The sequence below is a fragment of the Ammodytes marinus genome, assembly GCF_949987685.1.
Source record: "Ammodytes marinus genome assembly, chromosome: 8".
Classification (NCBI taxonomy): domain Eukaryota; kingdom Metazoa; phylum Chordata; class Actinopteri; order Uranoscopiformes; family Ammodytidae; genus Ammodytes; species Ammodytes marinus.
The window spans coordinates 19,669,109-19,695,552 of NC_137212.1; the positions used below are offsets into that span (position 1 = coordinate 19,669,109).

A 26,444-nucleotide genomic window follows, 5' to 3' on the forward strand; every position below is an offset into this window, starting at 1 on the left:
CAAAATACCTGCAGGGATGTTGTGTTTTTAAGAAAGTTCATACTTAGATCACCAATGGTACACAGAGTAAGCAGTTTGTAATTAGAAATGATTGTGCAATGTACAAACTTACGTATATGATCATCCCAACTCTCAGACTTGTGATGCAAAGAGTGCAAACAGTCAAGGTTAACAACAGTGTTACAGCCAATTAATGTACACTTCATAAATGTCAAATGTTATGTCAGCGTTTCAATTATAGTGTAAGAAAATGATAATGGAGTAAATTGAGAAAAAACACATTTGTGCCCAGCTTTGAAAATAAAAACGTTTTTCAATCTTCATCCTATAGAGAGGAATATAGATTGTAATATTTTCCATACTTCAAATATTTAGTGCATTTTATAAAACTTTACAACACCTGAATATCAGGACTCTTCCTACAGAAACAATAAGTATGAATGATATTATGAATCATGATATCACAAGAATGACACCGAGTTACTTGAGGAGGATATAGTGAGTTTAGGCAGGGCAGAATTGAGCTTCTGGCGGCAGGTTTCCTGACTCCACTGCACCACTTCGTCCAGAAAAGACGTGTTGGTCTGGGACATGATGACAGCAGTCACCGGTGAAAGTCAGGACAACTGTCGAGTGACAGAAAGTTTTAGAACAATGTCTCCGACTGAGTGAGTCAAAGTGTATTATCTTCCAAAACAGTTGATGTTATTTGCTCAAGTGAATGAGACTAGCGTTAGCTTATGTGTCTATTTGTTATGGTTTGGTGTGCTAATGGTACCGTTCAACGTTAGCATGTTAGTAAATGTTCATTTGTATTATAAGAATAGCTCCTAACCATAAACGCAACACTGTACCTTATGTTCGGAAGCATTCAATCACACACCCGTTGCGTTAACTTCTATCAACGTTACTGTTAATATTGTGTTAACCACTCAAATGTACGACACAAGGAAGAAAAAAAAGAGCAGAGAGTTTACTGAGCAAAAACATACCGCGCGCCGTTGTTGTGTCGGATATGACGTCGTGAGCGAGGCTGCCCATCTGACCTCACTCTGATTGGTTGACATGTTGAACTCCATAGCTTTCGACCAATAGAAAGACTGCACACTTTAGATTAAAGGGAACAAAATAAATACATATTTTTTATGAAGTACAGCTTCAAACGTGTTCTTGCACAACTGCAGTTTTATGTATACATATATACAGCTCCGGAAACATCAAACGTGTTCTTGCACTACTGCAGTATGTAGGCTATACAACATTTAAGAGACCAGTCTGGATTTTTCTTAAATCTTCCTCTCTACATAACTTATTGAAAATGCTTTTAATGACAAAAAATGTATTGGAATTTGGTAGAAATCTTGTCAGTAGTTTATATTTCAAAGCCAAAATGTTCATTCTACTCAAACATATGCCTATAAATAGTACAATGAGAGACACTGAACATTTGGAGTGGTCTCTTATTTTTTTCCAGAGCTGTATATGTGTAGGCTACTGCTATACTACTGTATATATGTGTGTATGTGTGTTTTAATCGGCCTATAGATATAAAGTGAAATCATATTTTTTGGGAAATCTTTCATTTATGTGAAAAGGAATATTTTGACCGTTCCATGTGTCCGATTTAATCAACTTAAATGTTGTAAGTATTTCAGTGTAAATTTGATACAAAATGCCATATTGCTCCATGATATATAGTTATATCAGAAATTTCTAACATAACAATATACATTCTGAAAAGATTGGATTTATCCTGAAGTTAGACTTTTAACAAATCATCTTTCATAAAAGTAAAATACCCAAACTTATAACCTGGTTCCTGTGTTATCTCCATACAACACTATAGATTCACAGAATCTAAAGTCTATTTAAAAATATATAACAATATGTGAGTTATGTTATGCACACTTTCACATTGATACATTCTGCCTTTTAACTTGCTTCAAAGATGACACATTTTAAGAGTTTTTAATGTTTCTGTGTTTTGAATTTAACAAGAGTTTAAAAATAAAAATGGGCTTAAAGGTGCTCCGAGGAAGGTAGCACATCTAATTCAAATATAAATAGTAAGGATCTCATGACGATATATAGGCAAAAGTAACAGTCAACACTGATGTTATGGTTATACATGATGTACATGGTTATATTTTGTCTTATAAAGTCCTGCATCTTTTCCGGTTTCAGTTCTGTCCCTTTCAAAATCAGTTTCTACACTTTCAAAGTGAGCAAAATACATCTCTGTTTAGGAAAGTCTACTCTACGCTGCTTATCAAGTTTGACCTGATGAAAACTCTGCCTCACAGTATGAGGCATGCCATTGATAAACATTGGAAAGCATAAACCTACATGTTTTTTTTTGTTTTAACTGGCTACATACATTGTAATACATGTTTGTATATATGTTTGTAATAAAACACTTAATCAAACAACTACCAGGACCGTGCAAGTGGGCAAAAAAATTATGTTTCAGTATTTTTAGATTTGTATTTAAATCAGTCAAGGGAAGGCTGATGTATACCCTTTGGGATTTGGAATTTCGGCTGGCTTTGACTCCATGGTAATCAGTGTCTAGCAAGCTATTGTTTCACTGATAAGATCTCAATCATTGAAGTAAACTATCACGCTTTTGCTGCAGCTTTGCTTCCCGACAACCTAAGGTGTCAGCGGCAGTTGCTGCAGGAAGGGCCTAACTTCTTGTTTAGGAAACAGGACTCCACATTGATGCTTATCTCCCTTCACATGTAGTATATTGTGGTGCGGCTTGCAGTGTACTAACAACCTTTACAAATTATACAATATACAAGTCATTCAAAAGCAACATGCAGTGTACCAAAAAAAACAAGTCACTTGGAACAAAAAAGAGAACAAATGAAATTCTTCTGTGGGGTTGAATGTTTAAGGCTTCCAACTAGATTGTAATTTGCCCTTTTAACCATAAAGATGACTTCACAGACTGACTACGAAGTGTTTCATGTGAAATCTCATTAATACCTCGTTGAAACCAATGCATTTTCCAAGAAGAGGTTGGGTCTCTAACACAGTTTAAGACTCATCCCTCCTGTGCTGACCTCCCTGTTTGTAGATAATGGAAAGGTTATCAGTTTACAGGAAACTGGGAATTGGGATGGAAACCAGGCGGAAGATGTCTTTCTTTTTTTCTTGTTTTGGGGTCACAGGGGAACAGGCAGAATGCGGTCAGTATCAGTATCAGTGTTAAGTCTACTGATGAGGGTCAAGGGGAACGGAGCTCTCCTCTGTCTGTCGACGGTAGCTATTTATGTTCATGTAGTCAGAGGGTCTAGCGCAACTCTTTCTCAAAATGTTTCTCTAAAATGTACCATATAAACGTGAGTCACAGGCAGGAAAAAAAAGTAATCGAATGGAATGTGCTGCACTGCTAGAATTCAACATGTTACTTTAAAGGGCCAGTCAACATCATGTGGGAAAATCCAGAGGAAAAGGATTTAGACTCGATATTGAAATGGCATGGGACCTATTGAAGATTTAGAGAAGCATGCAAATCTGTCTCGCTTATTAATTCATCTCTAGTATCATGACTTCCTGAGAACACAGATTCAAACATTTTAACTTTAGCATGGATCATTAAGAGATGCTTCATCTGCCCACTACTTTGATCTAAAAAAAACTCAAACAATACAAGAACCACTGGATTAATTACTATAAAGCAGGGCTGTACGCTTATTTTTTCAGGTGGTAGCACTGGTGCTAGCAAGCAAAAAAATTCAGTAGCACAAAAATAAATTTGGTAGCACACAAAGTAGGCTATGATTGAAAACTTGCATAACCTTAACCCTTGCATTTTGCTCTAATTACCTTTGAGCATGTCATCCTGGTCTCATTTGAGATTCACAATTAATATGATATCCTAGTGGGTGCAGTAATAATTGTAGAAAAATTAATAGGGGTGCACTGATTGCAATTTAGAAAAAAGAATCTAACCTGCCAATTGCAATTTTTTGCTGATTCAGAATTATTATTATAATGTCCTTCTGTTAATTAAAACCAAACTTTAAAACATTAAACATAGCCTATTAAATAAATAAGTATAAATATTGGTACAATTTAGGATAAATTAAATAGGTTGTTGTGAATGTGTTGGGAGTAGCTTTTCAGTGGCTTATTTAAAACTTTGTAAATAGACTAGGCTACTGTTGACTGCTCTCTGCAGCTGAATGAGTTGCCTTTCAAGCTAGAAAAAAGCGCTAACTTCCTGTTCTTACCGGCTTCAAAATAAAAGTCAACTCACGTTTGGCTAATAACAGGCTTTTAATGTGAAGGCGCACAGGAAATGTTCTGTTTGTACACGAGCTAACTTAACTGCGGTAATGTGCCGTCTCCTTCCGGTAATTGCCGTTGGTGAAGTTTTTATACCTAGAATCGCTGCACCCGCACAGATCCCGAGGACACATCTTTCACCAGCCAAAGTGGAGGGTGGATTCAATAACTTACTTGCCTAAGACTCATTTACCCGCAGTGTTAATGTAGAGCCCTCTAAGCAGTGTTGTGCATCTCTCCTCTGTGTTTCAAAGACAGCCTCTCCTCATTAGCAAGCTGTCGCACGAGTGCTAATGGGTTCGTATTCATCATCGCACGTGATCAATTTCAGTAGCAAATGCGATCAAAACTGTCGCACTGTACAGCCCTGCTATAAAGTGTTGTATAGACATGTGCGGTCCCCAGGGCCCAGTTGTTGTTGTGTCACATTTTTGTGTGGTTTAAAAGAAAAAAAGGGAAACTGAAAATGACATAATCCAGTCTTGGTTTTGATCTGGATTATACCTCCAGGATGGATTGTTCCAAACTGTTCAGTAGGATTGTGTGTACATTTGATCCCAAAACACAGGAATATCCTGATCCAAGTTGAAGAATGGATTCAGGGTGGATTTCTGGAACAAAATGTGTTAAAGGTTTACAATTGGTATCATGTATTAACAAGACATTTATCCATAGTTTGCACTTGATGTGTCACCCATGAAAGTGAATAAAGTTGATCAAATAAACCTTTCTGTACAGAAAAGTAAAAACAATGATAAGAATATAATTATGATCTATAAAACAATTGCCTGAACTGCATTCAATATAAAAAAAACTTTTAATTGTCAATCATCACTGTTGATTAATTACAATGACAACATCATCAGAGATGAACAAGAACTCTTTATTGTGTTGGACATTTAATTTAACCTTTTTGTGATCAAAATATCCACAATGCAATTGTGCAGAATGTATATATCTTTGTTTTTATTTATTTTATCAGCTGAGGGGTCAGACTATTCAAAATATATTTAAAATGGAAGAAGTTTGAGCCATAAGGATGAGGCCTACTAACTTTGGTGATCTCTGACTTTGACTAACGCTAAAAGCAAGTCAAAGTGTTCACTCATCCTTTGAATTATACAACCGGATGGTGTGGCACAAAGTATCTGTACAGACTTTCATGGTTACGACCTGAAACATTTTGGTGATCCCCTGCATTTCCCCCGGAGCAACCTTGAAGTTCACTTTAATGGTTTTCTAAGAAAAGTGGAGGATTGTCATGCAATTTGCTTCAGACATTAATGTTCCCCCTCAGGATAAGTTCTTGTAACTAACTTACTTATTGTATACTGTTTCTCTAGCACCATCATCAGATGAAAATGTATATTTGTCCAAATTGTTAAATAATGACATTCCCATCAGCCTCAACTGCACTTTGTAAATGTTAGCATTCTTTACAGTGTAGCGTTTCTTGATTTAGTCCATTCTCACGATAATAATATAAACCTGCTTAAAAATAAAAGTATTGATTTGAGACTCCGTTTTTGTCTTGTTTTTCTTGATATGTTTTCCAAGAAGGAAAACGTTAGATCTCACAGTTGCTTCACATGTAGTTTCCCTTTGTAAAATAGATTTTGTGATTCTGGCCCAGATTCTTTGGACTTAATTCTTTTTCACTTTCGTGTGTTATTGTATTTGGTAGGCATATCATTGTTGAATCCAGTTTGAAGTTTATCATTATTTAGCTTTGCCCAAAAATGAAAGTGTGTAACCATGATAACAAAAGCCCCCCAGCCCAGCTTATCTGCTCCTGTTAGTTTAAACAAGAAACTTTCCCTCAGAGTAACAGGATATGCGTTTGTGATTGATTCCCCCCTTGCTCACCCTTTCCTGTATGGACTTCACGCTTGGCACCTGGCCTTCAACTCTGATTAAAGCTGTTTATTTCTAAAGGGAAATGCCTTTAGCAGAGCTCATACCACATGTGTAATGCTTTGGATGACTTTGAATGATAAAGCAATAAAAAAAAAGTTAAAAAAATTGCAAAGTGCTCAACACTTTCTTGTGCAATCAGAAGCAGAAACAGTTGAATGAAGTGAATGTGTATTTGAATCAAACAGTGGTTGTACAGAAGACTCAAAGCATTGCCTTGTGAAGATCTTTTATGGGAATGGGCAGACTATTGAAATGAGATGCATGTTGGTTTACGCTCTATTTTTTGTCGTCAGACCAGGTGATCTCATAGTCAGCGAAGGCACTCTTCAGCTTATCTGCAGACACAGAATGGTCAGCCTTTCCAAACGCCTGCAAATGAAAGAGAAAGTGTCCACACTGTCAGATTACAATATGACTGAGTAACCTACTTGTTTCAGCTCGTAATGCCTTTCTGATCCAAATAACTTACAGTTGATTCACCAAACACCCTTAGTTTTTTCTCTTGGCTGTTGTGCTCTAGCTTCCCTCCTCCAAGGCATTTACACTCCATCCCCAAAGCCTCCATAGCTGGACTGACCTTCTCGAATATATGATCTGGAAATAAATACAAATCATTCCATCATTTGAAAGTAACATACAAGCTGGTTTAGTTACTGGGCAGTCAAATAAGCAAAGCAAAAGTGTTTAAAGCATTTAGCAACCCTAGTCATTTACTGTCAGTAGGCTAATCTACCACACCTGATACATATATTAAAAAGATAGGGAAGCTTTGCATCCGCCTTGATTTTGCAGTATATGCACGTGTTTGCAGGGTCAAATCAGTCCATGCTTATGCAGCAATACATTTGCGTAAACTCGTGTTGAGCTGACACACTTAACGCTCCTCAGAGCCAAACGACAGTAGCCTAATCAACTTACTGTGGTACTCTGCACTTTTTGTGCCACGGACTATGTCTTTATGAGAATCGCCATCTTTCACTTTCACTCTGACCAGTATGTACTTAAAGGTTCCTTCTGGATCAATCTCAACCTCGGGAATTTTAGCCAGAGTGTCTGCCATTGCGACTGTAGCTTTAAACACGGCACCGGAGACTAGTCTCAGACTGTTCAGAGGTCTACCGACGACTGACAGCAACATGGTGCGTTGCCGCAAATGCCTTTATTCGGATCAGGACTTCTATTTCCTGTCTTTAAAGAGACAGGCCATTTGCACACACAGCAAATGGCACCAAGCAAACTCGCATGTTGGCGCCCCCCTATGGCAGGAAGAGGGAACTGCTTGAATTGTACAGCTCTCCAACAACAGAAATCCTGTTATATAGTACATTTTAGTTATCAGTGGACTGCAGCTTATGACCAGCCCAGTTTAATGGAAAGGGAAAAGATCAACAGCTATGTCTAAAGTTGGCACGCCTATTTTCCACCCACTTTAATAATATATGTTTCTGCTTTATTTGTCATTTCTTGTCATCAGAGAAGATTAACAGCTGGTGTCTTTCGTGAAGGCCAGAGGTCAGAGTAGAAAGTGGTGGAATGAAGTTGTTGTTTAAAGAACCCTCAAGCAGACAGCAGGATGGATGGTTTTCGCCCATACGTGCTTGAACCTCTGGTTGCTGTATCGTCTCTTGAACCAGGAATCCATCCCGCAGCCTTTCATTTTGTGCCAAAACAGTTCAGAAGTTGGTGAGACAGTCACAGAACCTTTCCCGCTCTATCACAACAAATAAAGACAGTGTGATAATCAAACAGTGGAGTTTAATCCCTGTTTTGATGTTCTGTGATTTCAACTAAACCTGTTTTTTCCTGTCCTGTCAAGTGCAATCAATCAAAGTGGTAGGTGTTTTTATCAATCTATACACATAGTCTATAACAGTAATGTTGTGCTATGGTTGCTAGTCCCACTTTTTTTAAATGCATGATGAATTACAAGAATAGATGTGTGCTGTGGCCCTAAGCGAGACCCCTGATAACTGACCAGCTCACTGCAATCAGAGCACACATCTGAATCAGCATCTGTTTAGGAAGTTCTGATCAAAGCTGAGTTGCTCCCTTGGGTCTTGCTTTTGTTCTAAGTTAATTGAAGAGTTTATATAATGTTTTTAGGGGAAGGGGTGGAGGTAAATAGGTGTCAAGCGACCGTGGCTACTATCCAGTACTTCGGGTCAGAAAGGAAGGATATGGACTGTCACTTACGGAAACACAGGCAGCCAGCAGGCGCCTCTGCTCCTGCACCATACATTTCCCGTCCCTGGACACTCATAGAAAAAATACCATAAAAAGTATTTGTGAACTGTCCTCCTTTCTTCTTTTGATGAGCACATCCTTTGACGGGACATGTCCATTATTTTTCCTTTTTTTTCTTGACTGTGAAAGCAGGTTCCAGTCAGTCTATGGATTTTCTGTTGGCACACTTCGTACTTCTATTACTATGCTTTAACCTGAATAAATGGACACACACAAGGGTCTCATATGTGCTGCATTTGATTTCTTTTGAAGTATTTAAACTATTGAATCCACAAAAAACTGTGGGAATATGGAGGGCACTCGAATTCTCTCTCAGACACTCACTCTTATCAGCTTGCAGTATTTCACAGCTTTCAGCACAGCAATTTCCTTCTCAGTTGCCTTTCAAAGTATACTGCAAAAGAATGTGCACTGTGTGTTATTGTGCCCTTCCCCAGGAAACTATCTTATGTTGTGCTAATTATTGTTTATTTGCTAATTTGCCAAGCTTTTAGGCACATTAGTACATAATCAGTATAGTACATTTTAGGGATATTGTATACCGTTTTTCTAAAGTACTAACACAACTATATGAAATGCTCTATTAGCTAAAGTTCTGCACTGAAAATTGTACCTAGCAGCACATTTTTAAAAATAAAACAGCCCCTTTCACTGAATTATTGTATAATTTATAATACTGAATTATTATTAGAGATGCATGAATGTAAACAGCATGTTGATGTCGTAGCTGTTTTTACTGACGCAACTTCTGAATACTTGAATACTATATATTGCTGTGTAGGTTAATCTATTAAAAACATACCCAAATATCATATTTCATAAGTTCATCAAATGTTTTAGTTTGTTATTTTCCCCAGAAAGAAGTACAAAGTAGCTTAAAATAGAAATATCCTTCTCCCAAATCGTACTTAGATTCAGTACTCAAGTTAATACTTACTTTCCGGTGACAACAATATCAATACCAACAATATATTTATAATATTCACAGACAAATCCCCCTAAAACAAAGGATTTTTTTTTAGGCGAGGAAGAGAGAGGGAAAGCTTCCGAGAAACCCTGTGGGATGGGGTCAGTAGTGGTAGGTGGGTGGGTGTGTGGGTGGAATTTCCAGGGAAAAGCCAGAGTGGGAAGAGAGCTTCCAGACAAACCAGAGCAGTCTGGGGAGGAGTATAAAAGCAGAAACTATGGCACATGCAACACAGTCATCTCATCCTTAGATGCGCTGAGACTAAAGAAAAACTTAAAGAATATTCTGTCTAGGGTTATTACACATACAGCTGAAAATGGTGAGTGTAGATGTATCACTTTGAATACATTTCTCATTAGTGCAAATTCCTCAGTGCTTTTTCCTGGGGGTCCATGATGCATCTATGGTGTCAATGTATCTGAATATATAATTTGAATCATTTTTACAGGACTCCTGCTTTGGATTACCTTCAACCCGTGGATCTAAGACCTCTACCTCATGGATCAGCTTGACCTTTCTTTGCTCAAGTATGTAAAACTAATGCAAACAGAAATTTTTTATAACTAAGTTTTTTAATTTATTTCTTACATTCAACCTTGTTACCCTACCATTTAATACCTGACTTTCTCCTCCCTCCTCAGTGCTGTGCATGTGGAGCAGAGTAGAGTGCTGGTCCTACTACTACTCTAACACTACCATGACTTGGCAGCAAGCAAGAGACTGGTGCAAGGAGCACTACACGGACATGGTGGCCATCCAAAACCAGGCAGAGATCGCCCATCTCAACAGCAAGCTGCCTAAGAAAGACACCTACTATTGGATTGGGATCCGCAAGGTCGACAATATCTGGACCTGGGTGGGGACCAACAAGGCTCTGACAGCAGAAGCAACCAATTGGGCACCGAATGAACCAAACAACGGCAAGGGTTCGAAGCGTAAGGGCTCGGGCGAGGATTGTGTGGAAATTTACATCAAAAGTGAAAGTCAGCCAGGCAAGTGGAATGACGAGAGGTGCAGCAAGGTGAAGACCGCTCTGTGCTATGCAGGTGAGAACAAGTTCAGAGTTGAGATACAAGAGCTGCTCATTTAACTCGCCTAAGTTCTGGCATTTAAGTTCATTATTAGGGAATGTTTTCATGTAAGAATAAAGTTAAGAGAAAAATCTATCATCGATCATATCAATTAACATCTCATTCAAAACTAAATGGACGTTTTTTATGTTTCCCTAGCTGCCTGTAAGAATGACTCGTGCCTCTATGGAGAATGTGTAGAAACCATCAACAGCCACAAGTGTGCTTGCTTTGAAGGCTTTTACGGAGACAAGTGTGAGGAAGGTAAGAAAAACATACTGACGCTGTACTTTAGGTTAAAGGTGCTCCGAGGAAGTTTCAGTTTTTGTTCATTCTTGCACCCGCTTTGGACGAAAGCAGTAGTGTTTTTACTATGCTATAGTTCCAGGGTGAGGGACCCATGACAAAGGCATTAAGAAAGACTATGTTAAAATATCAATCTTTGCACTGATGGTCTCGTTTGCTGTTACATGTCATTTTTTATGAAAAATTAGACTGTTTCAGAAATATCGAAAAGTTCCTCGTAGCACCGTTAAGGCACCTGCAGCCAGGACCTGATATCTAACCTTATCTTGTGTGTTTCTTTGTTGGTAGTTGTTAAGTGCAACAAAGAGGAGGTGACCGTCCCTTACAAAGGAAATGTAATCTGCAGTCACAAGTACGGAAACTTCTCCTACGACTCCACGTGCCGGTATTCGTGCGAGGAAGGATATCAGCCGAGTACACCGAGACCCTTGAAATGCACTGGCTCTGAAACCTGGTCGGAGCAGCCTCCTACATGTGACTGTGAGTTGAAGTGTATTGCATACCTGAGAAAAAAAATATTAAATTGACCATTAACATGACCATGATTTCAAGTGATAACATTCAGAGCAGCTAAATATTGTTATTACAGTGATGAGGCCTGATGTAATTTTGTTTTCTGATGGTCCTTTCGTCCACAGTGGTTCAGTGTCAGGAGCTGTCTCCTCCAGAAAGAGGCTCCATGAAGTGCTCAGATCCCCTGGGCCCCTCCAGCTACCAGTCCACCTGTTCGTACCGCTGCGATGAAGGGTATGTGCTGGCTGGTTCCCCGTCCAACACTCTGCAGTGTGAAGCATCAGGACATTGGAATTCTTCGAAGCCATTTTGTGTCGGTACGACCCACCTGTTTTATTTGCTTGCACTTTATAATTCGGCCTCTGATTATGAGGAGAAAAAGCAATATGATGTTTTACAAAAAAGGAAACTGTTGACCTCTCCCTCTTTCCTCACTGTGTTTTGCAGCTGTCCAATGCCCTGCTCTCAGAGAGCTAGAGAATGGCCTTGTCAGCTGTGGGGACGATGCAGATGTGCGCTTCAGCTACGGAGACACCTGCACCTTCAGCTGCGACCCCGGCTACAACCTGGTGGGGCTGAGCGAGGCGACGTGCACATCGGCAGCAGAGTGGAGTGAGAGGATGCCTCGCTGTGAAGGTGAGAGCGCACCTCTTGAATCTAATCCTTCCACCTTCTGTCCAATAAGAAGAGCTTTCTTGGGTGGAGTGCCTTCAAGATACACAATACTAAATATACTTTTCTTGACTTATTTTCCTGTTTTAGCCATCACCTGCCAGAATCCAGAGGGAGAAGCTCACCTGATCACACAGTGCAGCCAACCTCTGACTGAACTGTGGCTCAGTTCCACCTGCAGCTTCAGCTGTGAAGCAGGCTTTGAACTACAGGGGGCACACACCGTTCAGTGTTCCGAGGGAGGACATTGGAGTACAGCCATACCCACCTGCACAGGTATGGTGGTATATCGAGACAATTCTTTTTACTATTTGTACTTACATTAAGTATGATGTACTGACATCTAATTTCTTATTTTTTCTCCTTTTTAGCAATAGGATGTCCTGCCCCTGAGATTCCAACAAATGCCCAGATCAGCTGCAGCCCTTCTCTGTCCTCACATGTTTCTACCGTGACCCCCCATCCACGTGGCATGGTCTGCACTTTTAGCTGTGATGAAGGCTTTGAGCTGCAAGGGAAACTCAGCATGGAGTGTGCACATCCAGGCCGCTGGACCTCCACGTCACCAACTTGCACAGGTATACACACACGTCATGCCTGTTTCATCGTTATGTTCATGCTCAATGGTTTTGAGGCAGTGGGTTACTGATACCTCACTAGAATGGGATCTCCTTTATCAATATATATCATGGTTAACATTTAAATTCTTCCTTTTTTTCCCCCGCAGCCGTGAGATGTCCGTTGCTGGAGGCTCCTGAAAGCGGTCGCATGAACTGCTCAAACGATGAGCAAGTTTATAACTCACAGTGCTCCTTCACCTGCAATCAAGATTACTCACTAGAAGGGCATGAGCTGCTGACCTGTGATCGTCATGGCAATTGGACTGAAGGGACACCCACCTGCCAAGGTAAAAAAAGGGACAAATGTCAGATGAAGTGTAAAAACAAGATAATAACAAAAACATGTTTGAGTTCAAATGGGAAAAATGATGATCACATTTGAAAATGTTTTCGCAGCTCCCTCGTTGCCAATTACTGCCATTGCTGCTGGTGTAGCAACAGGGGGCACTCTTTTGTCTGGTCTGTCGGTGGCTATGTGGGTCCTGAAAAAGCTAAAGCAGAAAGCCACCAAGTTTGAGTTGAGCAGGTAAGACAGGTTATCTCATTTCTCTCTTTTTTTATTTTATTTTAAATAATTGTGTATAATTGCAGTGCTCATCCTTTTCTTTTTGTGTTTTCTTACAGCAACTCCGACATAGAGGACCCTCCACAGGTCTACAAAAACAGCATTGACAGCCTCATATAGAACACAGCTCTTAAGAGACAACTTAGGACAATTGTATATATATGTACATAATTGTATGTGAATCAACCGTCATAGTAAGGAGAACAATATGACTATTTCAGATAAACATAAAACGTGTGAAGAGGACAACTCACCATGTCAAAGCTACCAATACCATTATGATTATTATAATTTGTGGAATTTCATGACTTGCTCTGAAATGACATTTGCTCCCAAGGGGAGTTTTTTTATTTATTGAACACGTTGTTCTACAGCTTCATGAATATGCTGGAAAAGTGGCTCTATTCGTATTATTTTGAAACGTTACTTAACATGGTGGGTAGATAGCCATTGTCATTGCAGAACTGTGAATAATTGTACGGATTTCATTATTTATGTACTATTTATTGAAATATTATTTTGATATTTGTGTATGTTTAAAGTAGTGCTGAATTATATTCCTAATAAAAATTCAAACCATGATTTGCTTTTGGGTTTCTTTCATTTCCTTCTTTTTTGGATCTGCTATGACCATTATCCACTGTCCGTATTAATGAATATGGTCAGTCATGTCACCACACACATCCACCATTACAAATCAAATCAAATATTTATAGAGCACTTTTCAATCAAATAAAATTTACTCTACATAATAAAATAATAGCCACCCCCACTCAAAACAATTAGTGCAAACTGCAAATCCTAGTGGATAACCTGCAAAAGTACGTCACTTGCTCAAAATGGATAGTCTATTCCTCAAAAGCAAGTATTCATGTCAATGAAACTGCCAGTGTCATCAAAATGAGAAGTCTTGACACCATTGTTTATGAACAAGATAGTCAAATTACTTTGTCATGTTTTCATTATGACAGTTTATTCTCTCAGTGTTTTCCAATGCAAAAAAAAGGTCAGAACTCGGTGACACTACCTGAAAATGCTCAAGACAGCACTATACACTACTTGTACAGCCATTTGAAAACTACAGTAAAGTTACACATTGCTGTAGTTAGGGGAGTAAGTGAGTACAAGACACTGAATACGTATGTTTCACATTTTTACTGTATATGCTCTTTGCAATTCTACAGCATTGTGCAAAAGAAAAATACACTTCAGTCACTTATTTAGAACAAACATAAAAAAACACCCTTTTGGTAGAGCTGTGCACAAATGTGAACAATATAACAGGACATATTGTAACTGAACATATATAGGTAAATCATTCTGGCACATCCAGACGTTCCTGTCTGTCTGGGCACATATTTTCATCTACATCACAACGGATATTATCCCTTGCAATGCAGCGAGGAAAGTATCTATGATAAAGAAAAGGTATAAAATTTGCTTGACAGAATTTGATAACTAGTTCAACAATTTTGTATGTAATGACTCAAGCAATGAAATGAAGACTAGTAGTTTTATTGGGAACGACTATTCAGCATCCATAAGTATAGTTCATTTTGACTGACATGAGATAAGCAAATGACAATGTTATAAAACAGCAGAGAATTGTATGAAAGCAACTGATACATGTCCAAAAGCATTTGCAATTTGCTCAGAGGAAGGAGAAATTGCTACTATGAAGTGCTCAAATTACTAAATGTTGCGGCGGTTGAACTAATAGTTATGAGAATTTTCATTCTGATCTGAGAAAAGCACCAAAGCAACTGAGAAAAACTGTAATAAAAACATTTAATTATAGCACAAACTCCATAAGACAGGAACTGATAAAATACAGGAACAGAAGAAAAACTGTTGCAGAAAATCTTGGAGAAACCACAGAGACTGAACCCCCAGCAGTTGATGTAAAATCAGTGTTAAAAGTGGAAGTTAAAAATAAATAGACTATAGAGTAAATAACTAAATAAATACTAGGAATAAGTCAAATCAATACAAATAGAATACCAAATAAAAGGATAAACTATGAGCAAGTAGAACAAGATATATAAATAAAGTTAAACAAACAGCATTCTATTAAAAGCCTAGATAATCATAGAAGTAATAAATTAACAAATAAATAAAAATGTCAATAAATTAATAACTTAAACGGTACAGGTCTTGAGTTTGCCTTTTAAAAATATGAACACTCAAATGTTCAACCCAGCACACACTGTATGACGCTTGGCACTGGGATAATTATGCTGACATTGCAGGAGGATAGCATTTTGTTTTTGTTTCTCTCAGGTCCAAGAAGAACCTGTTTTTAAAAAGAAAATACAGACCTTTTGTCTCTCTGTGTGACCTCCATCACAATGGTCGTGACAGAGACAAATGTTAGAATAACAGTGCGAGGGAGGAAGGGCTATGCTGCTGGGCTAATCTGTTTTGCAGATCATCACCATCGTTTGTTTCACCAAATTGAGAGTCTTCTGTGTCAGCATTTCAGCAGTAACCCCAAACAGTGCTGCAGCTTACATCAGACCTAAGGTGACAGCTTGGGCATTAGTCTGTCTGGCTTTAATTTGCTAAAAGGATGCAGAAAAGCAGTGTCCCAAAAATACTACTGGCTACTGCGATACTGGAAGGCGTCACAAGTCAATAATTCAAAAGTGACGAAGATTTAAAAAGACCAATGTGTTCTCTCAGTAAAGGTCATGACTCATGATGAAATACATCGACTGAAAAAAGCGTTCAGGTTCCTCGCGTGTCATTGAAATATTATCACTTGTTTTCTACATGGTATTTATTTGTGTTGGCTCCCAGGTTCAACTGTGAAGCTCACAGTTTTCCATTGTTTTTTATTTCCTTTTATAGATTTTTTCCCCCCCATGCGCCCCTGGTCCCACGTTTACCAGAAACAGGTGACATTATTTCCCAAGAGGCCTGTATAAGTAATTCAGGCTGTCGTTCAGTCAATCATTCATCACTCGCATTTACTCTGTAAAGTAAACATCCAGGTATTATATGATAATGTTGTACTGAATAGCTGAGGAGAAATATAAAAGGTGGACACTTGCCCCTGTTTTCAGCAAACTAACATTCACTTACAGTACTGCTGTGGAATAGTGTTTGATTTTTCTTTTTTTATATGATCAGAAAAACAAGGATTTTGCTTTAGAGGTGAGCTTATTAAAAAACAAATTCATATATCAAAATATGGATTCTAGGTAAGTAAGAAAATCCTTTGTATTTTTGATGATTTTTGATGTGAATTTTAATTGTATTTATTTATTTGGACAGACTACAGGCTTTTGTGGGTCACTCTTGAAAATGAAGTGGACATTACTCCTCCTCTGTGAGTATTAGTTTAGAACAGCAAAAGCAAAAATGTGTATTCGATTGCATCTCGTGATGTGAGACGTAACATTGTGCATGAACTCTTTTCCAAAGAATGATGAATTCTCACAATCGAATTTTCCTTCACCTTTCTCTTTCAAACATTATATTTCAGGTAGCACCTTGGCCGAGACGACCTTGGGCTGGACCTACCATTATTCAAACAAGACAATGAACTGGACCCAGGCCAGGCAATGGTGCCAAACCAATTACACAGACATGGTGGTCATCCAAAACCAGAAAGAGAATGACTATCTGGTCTCACTGCTGCCAACCAAGCGCAAGGCTCCATACTTTTGGATTGGAATCACTAAGAAACACAAGAATGAAAACTGGACCTGGGTTGGGAATAACAGCACGTGGATCAGTGAGCAGTCATGGGCAGCAAACGAGCCCAACAACAACCATAGCAATGAGTTCTGTGTAGAGATCTATGTCAACAAAGGTGGCAACCGTGGCAAGTGGAATGATGAGAAATGCGCCATACAAAAATACCCTGCTTGTTATAAAGGTATGGTACAGCTGAATGTGTTTAAAGGTTGTTATGGTTTCAAAGGTGTTAGAGGTTGATTTAGTATTTCACTTCTTCTCAACAGCCCAATGTAACGTGACATCATGTAACAAAGGAAGATGCTTGGAGACCATGGACAACATAACCTGCCTCTGTGAACCTGGCTTTGAAGGAGACAGGTGTCAAACAGAAACAGGTGAGGAGAGCTGTCTCTGAAATAAAGTCACCAATTATTGTTGCAGGTGATGATTATTCAAAGGGTATAGGTACACACTCTTGAATGCATTCGAAGCAATTCTTACCTGTACACGTATGTACATTGAAACTGTTTTTGGTCACTGTAATGATACAGTCTACAATGATAAAGATGACCGTTTTCATACTTGTACAGGGCTCCTGTCCTCTTGGAAGCCTTTTATTTTAATTTTATTGTGCCAGACAACTTGTTTTTTGTTTTCTAGACAAACAGTAGGCTACATGAAAACAACCACAGTCTGCAAGATCAGGCTGCAGAACATTCATATTACATAACAAACCATCATTCATCGACTTTTCACTGTTCCCCCCGGCCTCGACAGGATATCCCCCTGCATAGTTCACTCTCTAATACTGCACTTTCTTCAAGAAAAAGTAAACTGTATGTTTCACAGAATTTTAACCTGGTCAGCGTAAGCCCTGAGTCAGTTTCCTCGTTTTCCTGAGACCATGCTGAGGATCAAAATACTGAGGAAAATGCTAAAAAAAAAAAAAGTACGCGATGGATGTTACATAACTGTATCTCTGGCTAAACATGGATCTGTTTGTGACCCTAGCTCTGGAATGCCCCCCTCTGTCTCAGCCTGATAACGGATACCTGCGCTGCTCGGGAGGAAACCTGACATCCAATTCGACCTGTCGCTTTAAATGCAACCCAGGCTTCCTGATGATAGGCTTGCCCACTGTCACCTGTGAGAACCCCGGGATCTGGAATGGCCCGAGACCTATTTGTACAAGTAATTATTTGTTGTCTGTCTCAAAGGATAAATACATCAAAAACAAAAGGCAGATCATATATCATTATACTGTTTCTCTTGTTGCATGTATTGTCTGCTGCTGCTCTGTTTTTAACACTTTGTTACACATCCTCTTGAAAGGTGCTTCCGAAATAAACTCTTTATTATTATAGATAAAACATCCCTGTGTTCCCCCCCCCCCCCCCCCCCCCCATGCAGGCTATAAACTGGCTCTGTTGGCTTTAGTTGGGTGTGGAGCATTCTCAACCATCTTCTGCTGCTGCTGTTTTTGCTGCATGAAGCACAGAAAAAGTTAGTGTTTCTCAATAACATTTCATGTAAAAAAAATAGGGATGCAATGCAATGTTATTGCAACAGACCTCAGTAGTGAATCGTTTGTCTGTTACTTTCTCACAGGAAAGAAACTTGCCCAAGGAAGGTCAGTGTCGAAATGTACTTGTCCATAAAGCAGCTCCACCCATGCACATTCACTGTTTGAAAGTGACTGAAATGTTTGAGATTATTGCTTTAAAAAAAGAAAGTATATTGCTTCTGTCAGTTAAAATGCATGTGTGTGTGTCCCTATAATGTCTCCCTGCTTGTTCTTCATAGGCAGCCTGAAGAAGTGACGTGTCAGCCACAGGGATGAAGTGCAACCTCATTTATGTCTTATTAAAATAGATATTTAATGACCCAAATGCAGTTACTTTATTTTTTTCTACTTCTTTTGAGTATACAGTATATACACTAGTAGGCATCAGCAAGCTTAGCGTTTTGTTTAATGAATTGCGAGATAAAGCTTGATTTGGATATATTGCATGAATATTAAGTGTGTATGTGATGGTTTACTGTATTATCAGGTCATGTAAATGTACTCATGGCATGTACTTAAGAGTTCTACAGTTTAGGCAAACTGTCAATTTGATTAAATAAAATACAAATGTATAAAGGTTTTTGTGAGTGTGTGCGTGTGTGTGTGTGTGTGTGTGTGTGTGTGTGTGTGTGTGTGTGTGTGTGTGTGTGTGTGTGTGTGTGTGTGTGTGTGTGTGTGTGTGTGTGTGTGTGCATCCATTTCTGGGTCTCGCTCTCTATGTGTGTGTGTGTGTGTGAGTGTGTGTGTGTGTGTGTGTGTGTGTGTGTGCTTGTGTTCCCAGGGCGTTTTATGGGTGGTACAGTGGTGCCCTTCCGGTTGCGGTGATATTTCAAAATTGGTCATTGACTCATTCCCTGAAGGACAATTAATACCATTTAGTCATCCATCTTCAGCAAAACGGGGTAAATGCAACGACTAGAAGACTGACTGAAGACAGCTCAAACGGTAAGACCTGAGAAATATCAGTACAAGTGGTATGCACTCTCATACATGCCTTAATATATACTTTACATTTACACTCAAATGACATTATGAAAAATAAATGCTCTATTTATTTCAGATGTTTCGATTATCAGTTGGTACTAAACAGAGCCTGCATCAGAGGGTGCTGATAACTGCATTCATTGTATTTGCGCAAGGTAGGTCTGCATAATCTTACAGGCTCAAACCTTTTCAAAACCATGTTTGTTTCTTGATTCAACCGTAAGACTCTATCTATCTATCTATCTATCTATCTATCTATCTATCTATCTATCTATCTATCTATCTATCTATCTATCTATCTATCTATCTATCTATCTATCTATCTATCTATCTATCTATCTATCTATCTATCTATCTATCTATCTATCTATCTATCTATCTATCTATCTATCTATCTATCTATCTATCTATCTATCTATCTATCTATCTATCTATCTATCTATCTATCTATCTATCTATCTATTTCATATACCTATTTTAAGGAGGTGCACAGGCATGGACCTACAACCACAGCATCGGTTCAAACCGCAGATGGTTTGAGGCCCGCCAGTGGTGCCAGCAGCACTTTACAGACATGGTGTCCATCCAGAACCAGGCGGAAAGTGACTATCTGAACCATCTGCTGCCATTCAACCCAAAGTATTACTGGATAGGCATTCGCAAAGAGGGTGAAGGGTGGATCTGGCCATCGACCAACAGGAAAGTTCCCGAAAAGGCTCAGAATTGGGCGCCAGAGGAGCCAGATGACATAGCGGGTCAGGACTGTGTGGAGATGTACATCAAGAGGGGCACAGAAACAGCCAAGTGGAACAATGAGAACTGTCGCAAGAAAAAGGGAACCGCCTGTTATGCTGGTAAATAACTTGTCTTTATTTAGACGGACACCTTTACTGACTACGGTCGACTTGTTATAGCATGTGAGATCTGTGTGTGTGTGTGTGTGTGTGTGTGTGTGTGTGTGTGTGTGTGTGTGTGTGTGTGTGTGTGTGTGTGTGTGTGTGTGTGTGTGTGTGTGTGTGTGTGTGTGTGTGTGTGTATTTAGCCTCATGTACACAGGATTCCTGCAGTCCCCATGCCGACTGTGTGGAGACCATAGGGGACTTTACCTGCCAGTGCCATCCTGGTTTCCTTGGGACAGGCTGTAAGGAGGGTGAGGACATTGTCATAATATATTTAAAGCAGCCGTGACCTCTTTCTGTGAGGAGTGGGGAAAACAATTTTTTTTTCTCAGCAATTGCATGCACACCCTTGCTGGATCCAGGACAAGGTTCCCACTACTGTTTCCACCCCTATGGGTCCAATCGTTTCAACTCTTCCTGCCATTTCTACTGTGATCTTGGCTTTCAGTTGGTAGGCGGGCCCCAACTACTTTGCCAAGCCAATGGAAGCTGGAACCACCCGGTTCCTCTGTGTCAAGGTATATGCCAACTGAATATCAACAATGTCAATGTCCATAGTCACTTAAGATGTCCAAGTGGCAATGACAGATGATCTTTCTCTCTGTTTATCTTACTGTAAGTTGAACAGTGTCCAGTGCTGAACTACACCAACGTCGATGCAGGTAGTTTGAACTGCAGCCACCCCATTGCACCTTACAGCTACAACTCCACCTGTGATCTCACGTGTGATGAAGGCTATGAGCCCAGTGCACTGGACCGGATACATTGTGACCACAGCGGCCAGTGGACGGCCAGTGTTCCAGCATGCTCAAGTAAAGTCATTGTCATTGCCTTTGAATGTTAAAAAAATAGACCGTGCCTTGTAAACTATATCAATAATGGGTTTTTTTAATGTAATAATTTAATGTCAGATTAGATTAGACAACTTTATTGATCCCAATAAGGGCAATTTATTTGCAGTTTACCCCACCTACAATCAAACCAACAAAATCCATGTTGTAACATGTCAGAACCGCATAGACATAGAGAGATTGGTAAAGGACAGCAAGGTAAAGATAATAAGGTATGAAATAATATAACTGAATATTTTTTGCATGCCTTCATGTACTAAACCCCTGTGACGTCCACCTTGTTACTAACACTTTGCTTGCCTCGGTGTGTAGTCACATCCTGTCCAGACTGCACGGCAGATCTGAATCAGGTCACTCCTGTCCTCACTTTACTTCACACTCATTTACTTCTGCATTGCGAAAACAACATTGTGATTTGATGTGGGTGAGCCGACAGACAGACGCTGTTTCCCTTGACTGTAAATAATGTCAGAGAGGTTATTCATACCACCATCCTCTTGCTCATGGTATGTTTTTGAAAGTGGAGTCATGAACTAAACGTATTTCGTAAGAGCATTGATTTCAATTGAGTGAGGTTTTTATGTGTGATAGAGATCTGTATCTGCCGCAGGGAAAAAGTGCTCCCCCATTTTGTTTCCTGTTACGGGCAACATGTCATGTTTGGACGCTATGGAGCCTTTCTCTTTTGGCTCACGGTGCAGCTTCAGCTGCCAGGAAGGCTACCACCTGAACGGAGACAACGCCCTCGCCTGTCAGGCCTCTGGACATTGGAGCAAACCCATACCTACCTGCACAGGTGGGTCAGAGGAAGAATGACTCCCTGAAAGAAATACAAGTATCTTAAAAAAAATGATAATTCAATGTGTCTTTTTTCTCCTCAAGTGGTAAGGTGCAACAGTCTAAAGACTCCACCCAATGCATCTATGCAATGTCAAGACCCCCTAGGAGAGTACAGCTATGGCTCAACGTGCACCGTGCAATGTGACCATGGATTTGATCTGATTGGCACAAACCTGACGAAATGTTCTCCACAGGGCAACTGGAGTCATGCACGTCCTGTTTGCCAGGGTATGACCCCAGATGACTAAGTGCTTATGTATAAATAAGCATGAAATGCAATCCGAATAAATACTGCACAGTCTGCACTCATTGCTCCTTGAGCTTGAATTAGGCAGCCAGTGGCTTAGTGGCAAGTTTGGCATATACATGGTACATTTGTAATATATTTATCACTTCATACTAATGTAAAACTCTCCATTGTCTCTGTTTTCCAGTGAAGAGATGTGATCTAATACATTCTCCTCCTCATGGCTCCCTTTCCTGTTCTGATCCAAATGGCTCCTTCAGTTTTGGTTCTCGATGCACAACAACCTGTGACGAGGGCTTTCTACTGAATGGGTCAGCCGTCACTGAGTGCACCTCCCTGGGCAAGTGGGGTGCGGACACACCGGTTTGCTTGGGTAAAAAAAATTAAATGTGTGAATCATAATTTATTTTCTGGTATCATTTTAAAATATAAAGCTCTCACGTTATATTATTGGGTGATCTCTCTGTTCACTTTGCCATGCAGCTAAAAGATGTCCTACTCTGAGCTCTGCCTCTCATGGCTCCTTATCCTGCTCTGATCCATATGGAGAGTTCAGCTTTGGCTCTCTGTGCACATCCACCTGTGATGACGGCTTTGACCTGAATGGGACTGCAGATACTCAGTGCACCTCTCTGGGCTTGTGGAGCACAGACATCCCTCGTTGCTTGGGTGAAATATAAGAACTTTTTTTTAAAATAAAAAATGAAACCTCTGCACCATTAGGCCATAGGACATTCTGTTGTTCACACCCATCACATGAGCTTTTTAATTTTTAATGGTTAGAGTGGCATAACTTTATCTTTACCATCTTAAGTGCTTAAATATATATCAGAAATCCCACATTGCTTGGGTAAAGTATAAATCTTTGTAACATCTGTTGATGATCATCCATAGAGGCACTCCTAATTGAATGGGTCCAATAACATACCTACAATTCTTAACCACTTCAAGGCCTTGAATCTCCTCTTTTCTCCCTCTGTCTGTTCCCCTGCAGTTAAGAGATGTCCCACTCTGAGCTCTCCCTCTCATGGCTCCTTATCCTGCTCTCATCCATACGGAGAGTTCAGTTTTGGCTCTCGGTGCACATCCACCTGTGATGACGGCTTTGACCTGAATGGGACTGCTGACACTGAGTGCACCTCTGTGGGCACGTGGAGCGGAGAAATACCCCAATGTCTGGGTAATAAATCAAATAATATGAGACTGCAGCACTTGGCCCTTGGACTTACATGTCTCCATAATTTATATCATGATTTTTTTTTTAAAGCCACGTCATTAACTTGTCATGTCTAATCAATGGTTAATGGAAAATATCCCTTTTTTGCTGATTTGTTTCAAAATATGAGGATTATTTGGGCTGCAGCTGATGCTAATATGTTTTTGTTGATTTGTTATCTACAGCACGCTTATGCCCTCTACTGGCCAATGCTCCACAACATGGGAGGATGAACTGCAGCCACCCACACTGCCCTTCCAGCTATGGCTCCCACTGTGAATTCAAATGCAATGAGGGATTCAGGCTGAGAGGAACACCAACCATGTCATGCAACAACTTGGGCCACTGGAGTCAGGGTCTACCCACATGCCAGCGTGAGTAGCCCAGCCGCACAAGCTTATAGGGTAGTCTTACCAACGTAAGTCATTTCACATTTGTGTCCTTTCCGCATCTCAGCTGTACAGTGTGAGGCCATCCGTGCCTTGTCTTTACCACTGTTCATGAACTGCTCACATCCTGTGGGGAACTTCAGCTTTGGCTCCCAGTGTCTTTTCACCTGTAAAGAGGGATTCTCCCTCAATGGAACACAGGTGCTGTTTTGCTCCTCCACTGGGTTTTGGAGTGGCAGACCACCTAGCTGCACAGGTAACTTCACTTTTGATTGATTACAAAAGCAATGCTAAATTAAGCAGGTATAAAGTGTTCAAAGTCCCAGCATATTAGCATTCTAACTTTTGCTTATAATCAAAAACATACTACAGCGGAGGCAGACGTTTTGCAGGTACTGGATGACATTATATGTTGACCAAATGATAGCCTAATGGTGGTGCTAGAGGAAAGTTAAATGTACACTATGCTGTTTTAGGGTCAGGTAGCTTTCTAACTTCAAAAAGTGTTACAGGGATCCAATTTTCCTATGATGTAAGTTTGTTTATTCAGTTATGAGAAAATAGCTTAGAAAAAAGTACACACCTAACTTTTAAGTGTTCACCAAAGTGATTTGAATTTACCCTGTGGAAATCCAGCCGCTAGTTGTTGATACTTCATACTAAAAAAAAACACAAAACCTCACCTCATGGTGGCACTAGAGGAGAACAGAATCATAAGGATTCATCCTTTGGGAAACATGAATGTGTGTACAAAACTTCATGGTAATTCATCTAGTAGTTGTTGAGATAGTTGAGTTAGAGTTGATAAATAAAAAAATAGTTAACTGTGTTGTTTATGTGTTCCAGTGAAGGGTGTGCCAGTGGGGACTGCCTTGCTGATATATACAGGTGTAGGAGCAGGCTCTGCTGTTGTGCTTCTTGTCCTGATAGGAGTGGCTTTGCTGATTATAATGAGAATTAACAGAAAAGGTGAGAAGAGTAACAGTAATGATGCTGGGCAGTTTCATACAGCCACATATAGAGTGTTGTAGCACTCACAGTCTATCCTCTCACCTTATTTCTGGACTTTGCAGCGAACACGATCAGGTCTGACGCACCACTGTGGGGAGTCCGAGAGAATCCAGCATTTGAATTTTGATTTTTTTTTTTGCAGCAAATTGTTTCAAAAACCCAATGCTTGCTATGAAGCTTGTAGCTTATAGTACGATACTGATACCAAAAAATTACAGTAAAATTTGTTATGCACATTCACCGACATTTCAGTTTACTACCAATCCATAGAATGTTGCTAATCATGCACATTTATGTATGCAAACCTTTATATTGTGTATTTAAAGAACCCTGATGTTTCATTCATGCATGCTATGATACATGAAGTAAAGTTTGCGTGTAGTTTTTTTCTTTGTGTCCTACTTGTATATTGCTCAATTGTTAATAAACTATCAACAATCCTTGAATGGTTTATTTTTTGCCAATTCCCCCAATGTTGGCATTATTTCAACAATGCTAGTGTGATATGGTGCAGTATAAAGTGACCTTATCCTGCTGGTGCCCTGAATGGCAGCTGAATTGACCCACGTTTGACAATCCCCCATAAGAACTAATATGGTGGGGTCGATTGGGGGAAGTGAATTTGAGATTTGAGGACTGCCGCAAAGGGTCAGTTTAGCACATTTACTTGCCATAATATTCCTGTCACTGAGTGGTGAAGAGGTGATCTATTGTCAGTCTCATCTATGTCACACTGTCACACTGGGCACCGATCCCACATGATACCGCCGTCACTATATTTAATTTAATCGCCCTGAACTGTGTTAAAAAATTTGCAATGATTGACATTTTGTAATAACCAAATTAGGTGAAAATCCTTTGCTGCATTAAGTATGAATTTTCTATTGTTCGTATGGCTGTATCTGCTGTATAGAACCATCCCTGTGTATCTGTGCCAAAAGTATGCCCCCCGACTTTAAATATGTGCTGCAATTGGCCAATAGACTATCCCTTCAGCTAAGCGTGTGCATCTGTCTTGGCGCTGCAACAGCATGAAGCCAATTATAGCGGTTAAAAGACAGAGGGTTTGTGGCTCATGGTTGGCATGAAGGGTGCAATAAATAACCGAACTGTTGACAGGAAACTGTTTGGCTACCATCAGAATAATAATGAGGTTATTGCTACCCGCTGTGACCGTATGATCACACTTTGATTATTTTTCTCATCCCACCCACTGCTGCTGGCAGCCATATATGTGTGTGCCAGACTCGAAGGGAAAAGGCCCCGCAGGTGAACACCTTGGCTTCCTTCCCTGATATTTACGTCTGGCTCTTCTCCCTTTATCTACCTCTAAAGATGCAAGGAAATACAAGGAAACACATTATGATTCCTTCGGTTCCTACAACAAAGAGTGTTGTTTCTCTTCACACATGAGCGTGCACTCATGCGGCATGCCATGCAAGCGCACACACTTAGAGCAGATACAGACATAGATATTAAGACTCAAAGAAACACACACTCTGCTGCACACTTCTTCAGCTCTGGTTGGCAGAGGCATTCCTTGGTGACAGACAGTTAGATTGTTCCTGACCATTGACTTGGGGCTGCTC

The 26,444-nt window shown here is 39.9% G+C and overlaps 3 protein-coding genes across 3 annotated transcripts; 2 read left to right on the plus strand and 1 right to left on the minus strand.

Annotated features, from left to right (window-relative positions):
- Positions 1-6,372: 6,372 nt before the first annotated feature.
- On the minus strand, positions 6,373-7,371 carry LOC307254588 (14 kDa phosphohistidine phosphatase). The gene is made up of 3 exons (XM_080033027.1): positions 7,132-7,371; positions 6,683-6,807; positions 6,373-6,582 (listed from the first exon to the last, which is right to left on the minus strand). The coding sequence occupies exons 1-3, from the start codon at positions 7,349-7,351 to the stop codon at positions 6,490-6,492; spliced, it is 438 nt and encodes a 145-aa protein (XP_079889153.1). The 5' UTR covers positions 7,352-7,371; the 3' UTR covers positions 6,373-6,489.
- Positions 7,372-9,667: 2,296 nt separating this feature from the next.
- selp (selectin P) lies at positions 9,668-25,201 on the plus strand. Its single transcript, XM_080032824.1, has 26 exons — positions 9,668-9,743; positions 9,873-9,951; positions 10,066-10,470; positions 10,654-10,758; positions 11,089-11,280; positions 11,439-11,630; positions 11,761-11,949; positions 12,076-12,261; positions 12,357-12,563; positions 12,713-12,892; positions 13,002-13,131; positions 13,230-13,257; positions 19,479-19,557; positions 19,885-20,256; positions 20,445-20,552; positions 20,634-20,819; positions 20,922-21,113; positions 21,763-21,948; positions 22,035-22,220; positions 22,427-22,612; positions 22,723-22,908; positions 23,234-23,419; positions 23,641-23,829; positions 23,912-24,100; positions 24,691-24,813; positions 24,918-25,201. Exons 1-26 carry the CDS (start codon positions 9,741-9,743, stop codon positions 24,980-24,982), a joined length of 4,329 nt encoding a protein of 1,442 aa, XP_079888950.1. The 5' UTR covers positions 9,668-9,740; the 3' UTR covers positions 24,983-25,201.
- On the plus strand, positions 16,246-18,929 carry LOC307254587 (L-selectin-like). Its single transcript, XM_080033026.1, has 8 exons — positions 16,246-16,326; positions 16,447-16,501; positions 16,658-17,053; positions 17,139-17,249; positions 17,866-18,045; positions 18,265-18,357; positions 18,463-18,484; positions 18,658-18,929. The coding sequence occupies exons 2-8, from the start codon at positions 16,477-16,479 to the stop codon at positions 18,692-18,694; spliced, it is 864 nt and encodes a 287-aa protein (XP_079889152.1). The 5' UTR covers positions 16,246-16,326; positions 16,447-16,476; the 3' UTR covers positions 18,695-18,929.
- Positions 25,202-26,444: the final 1,243 nt, after the last annotated feature.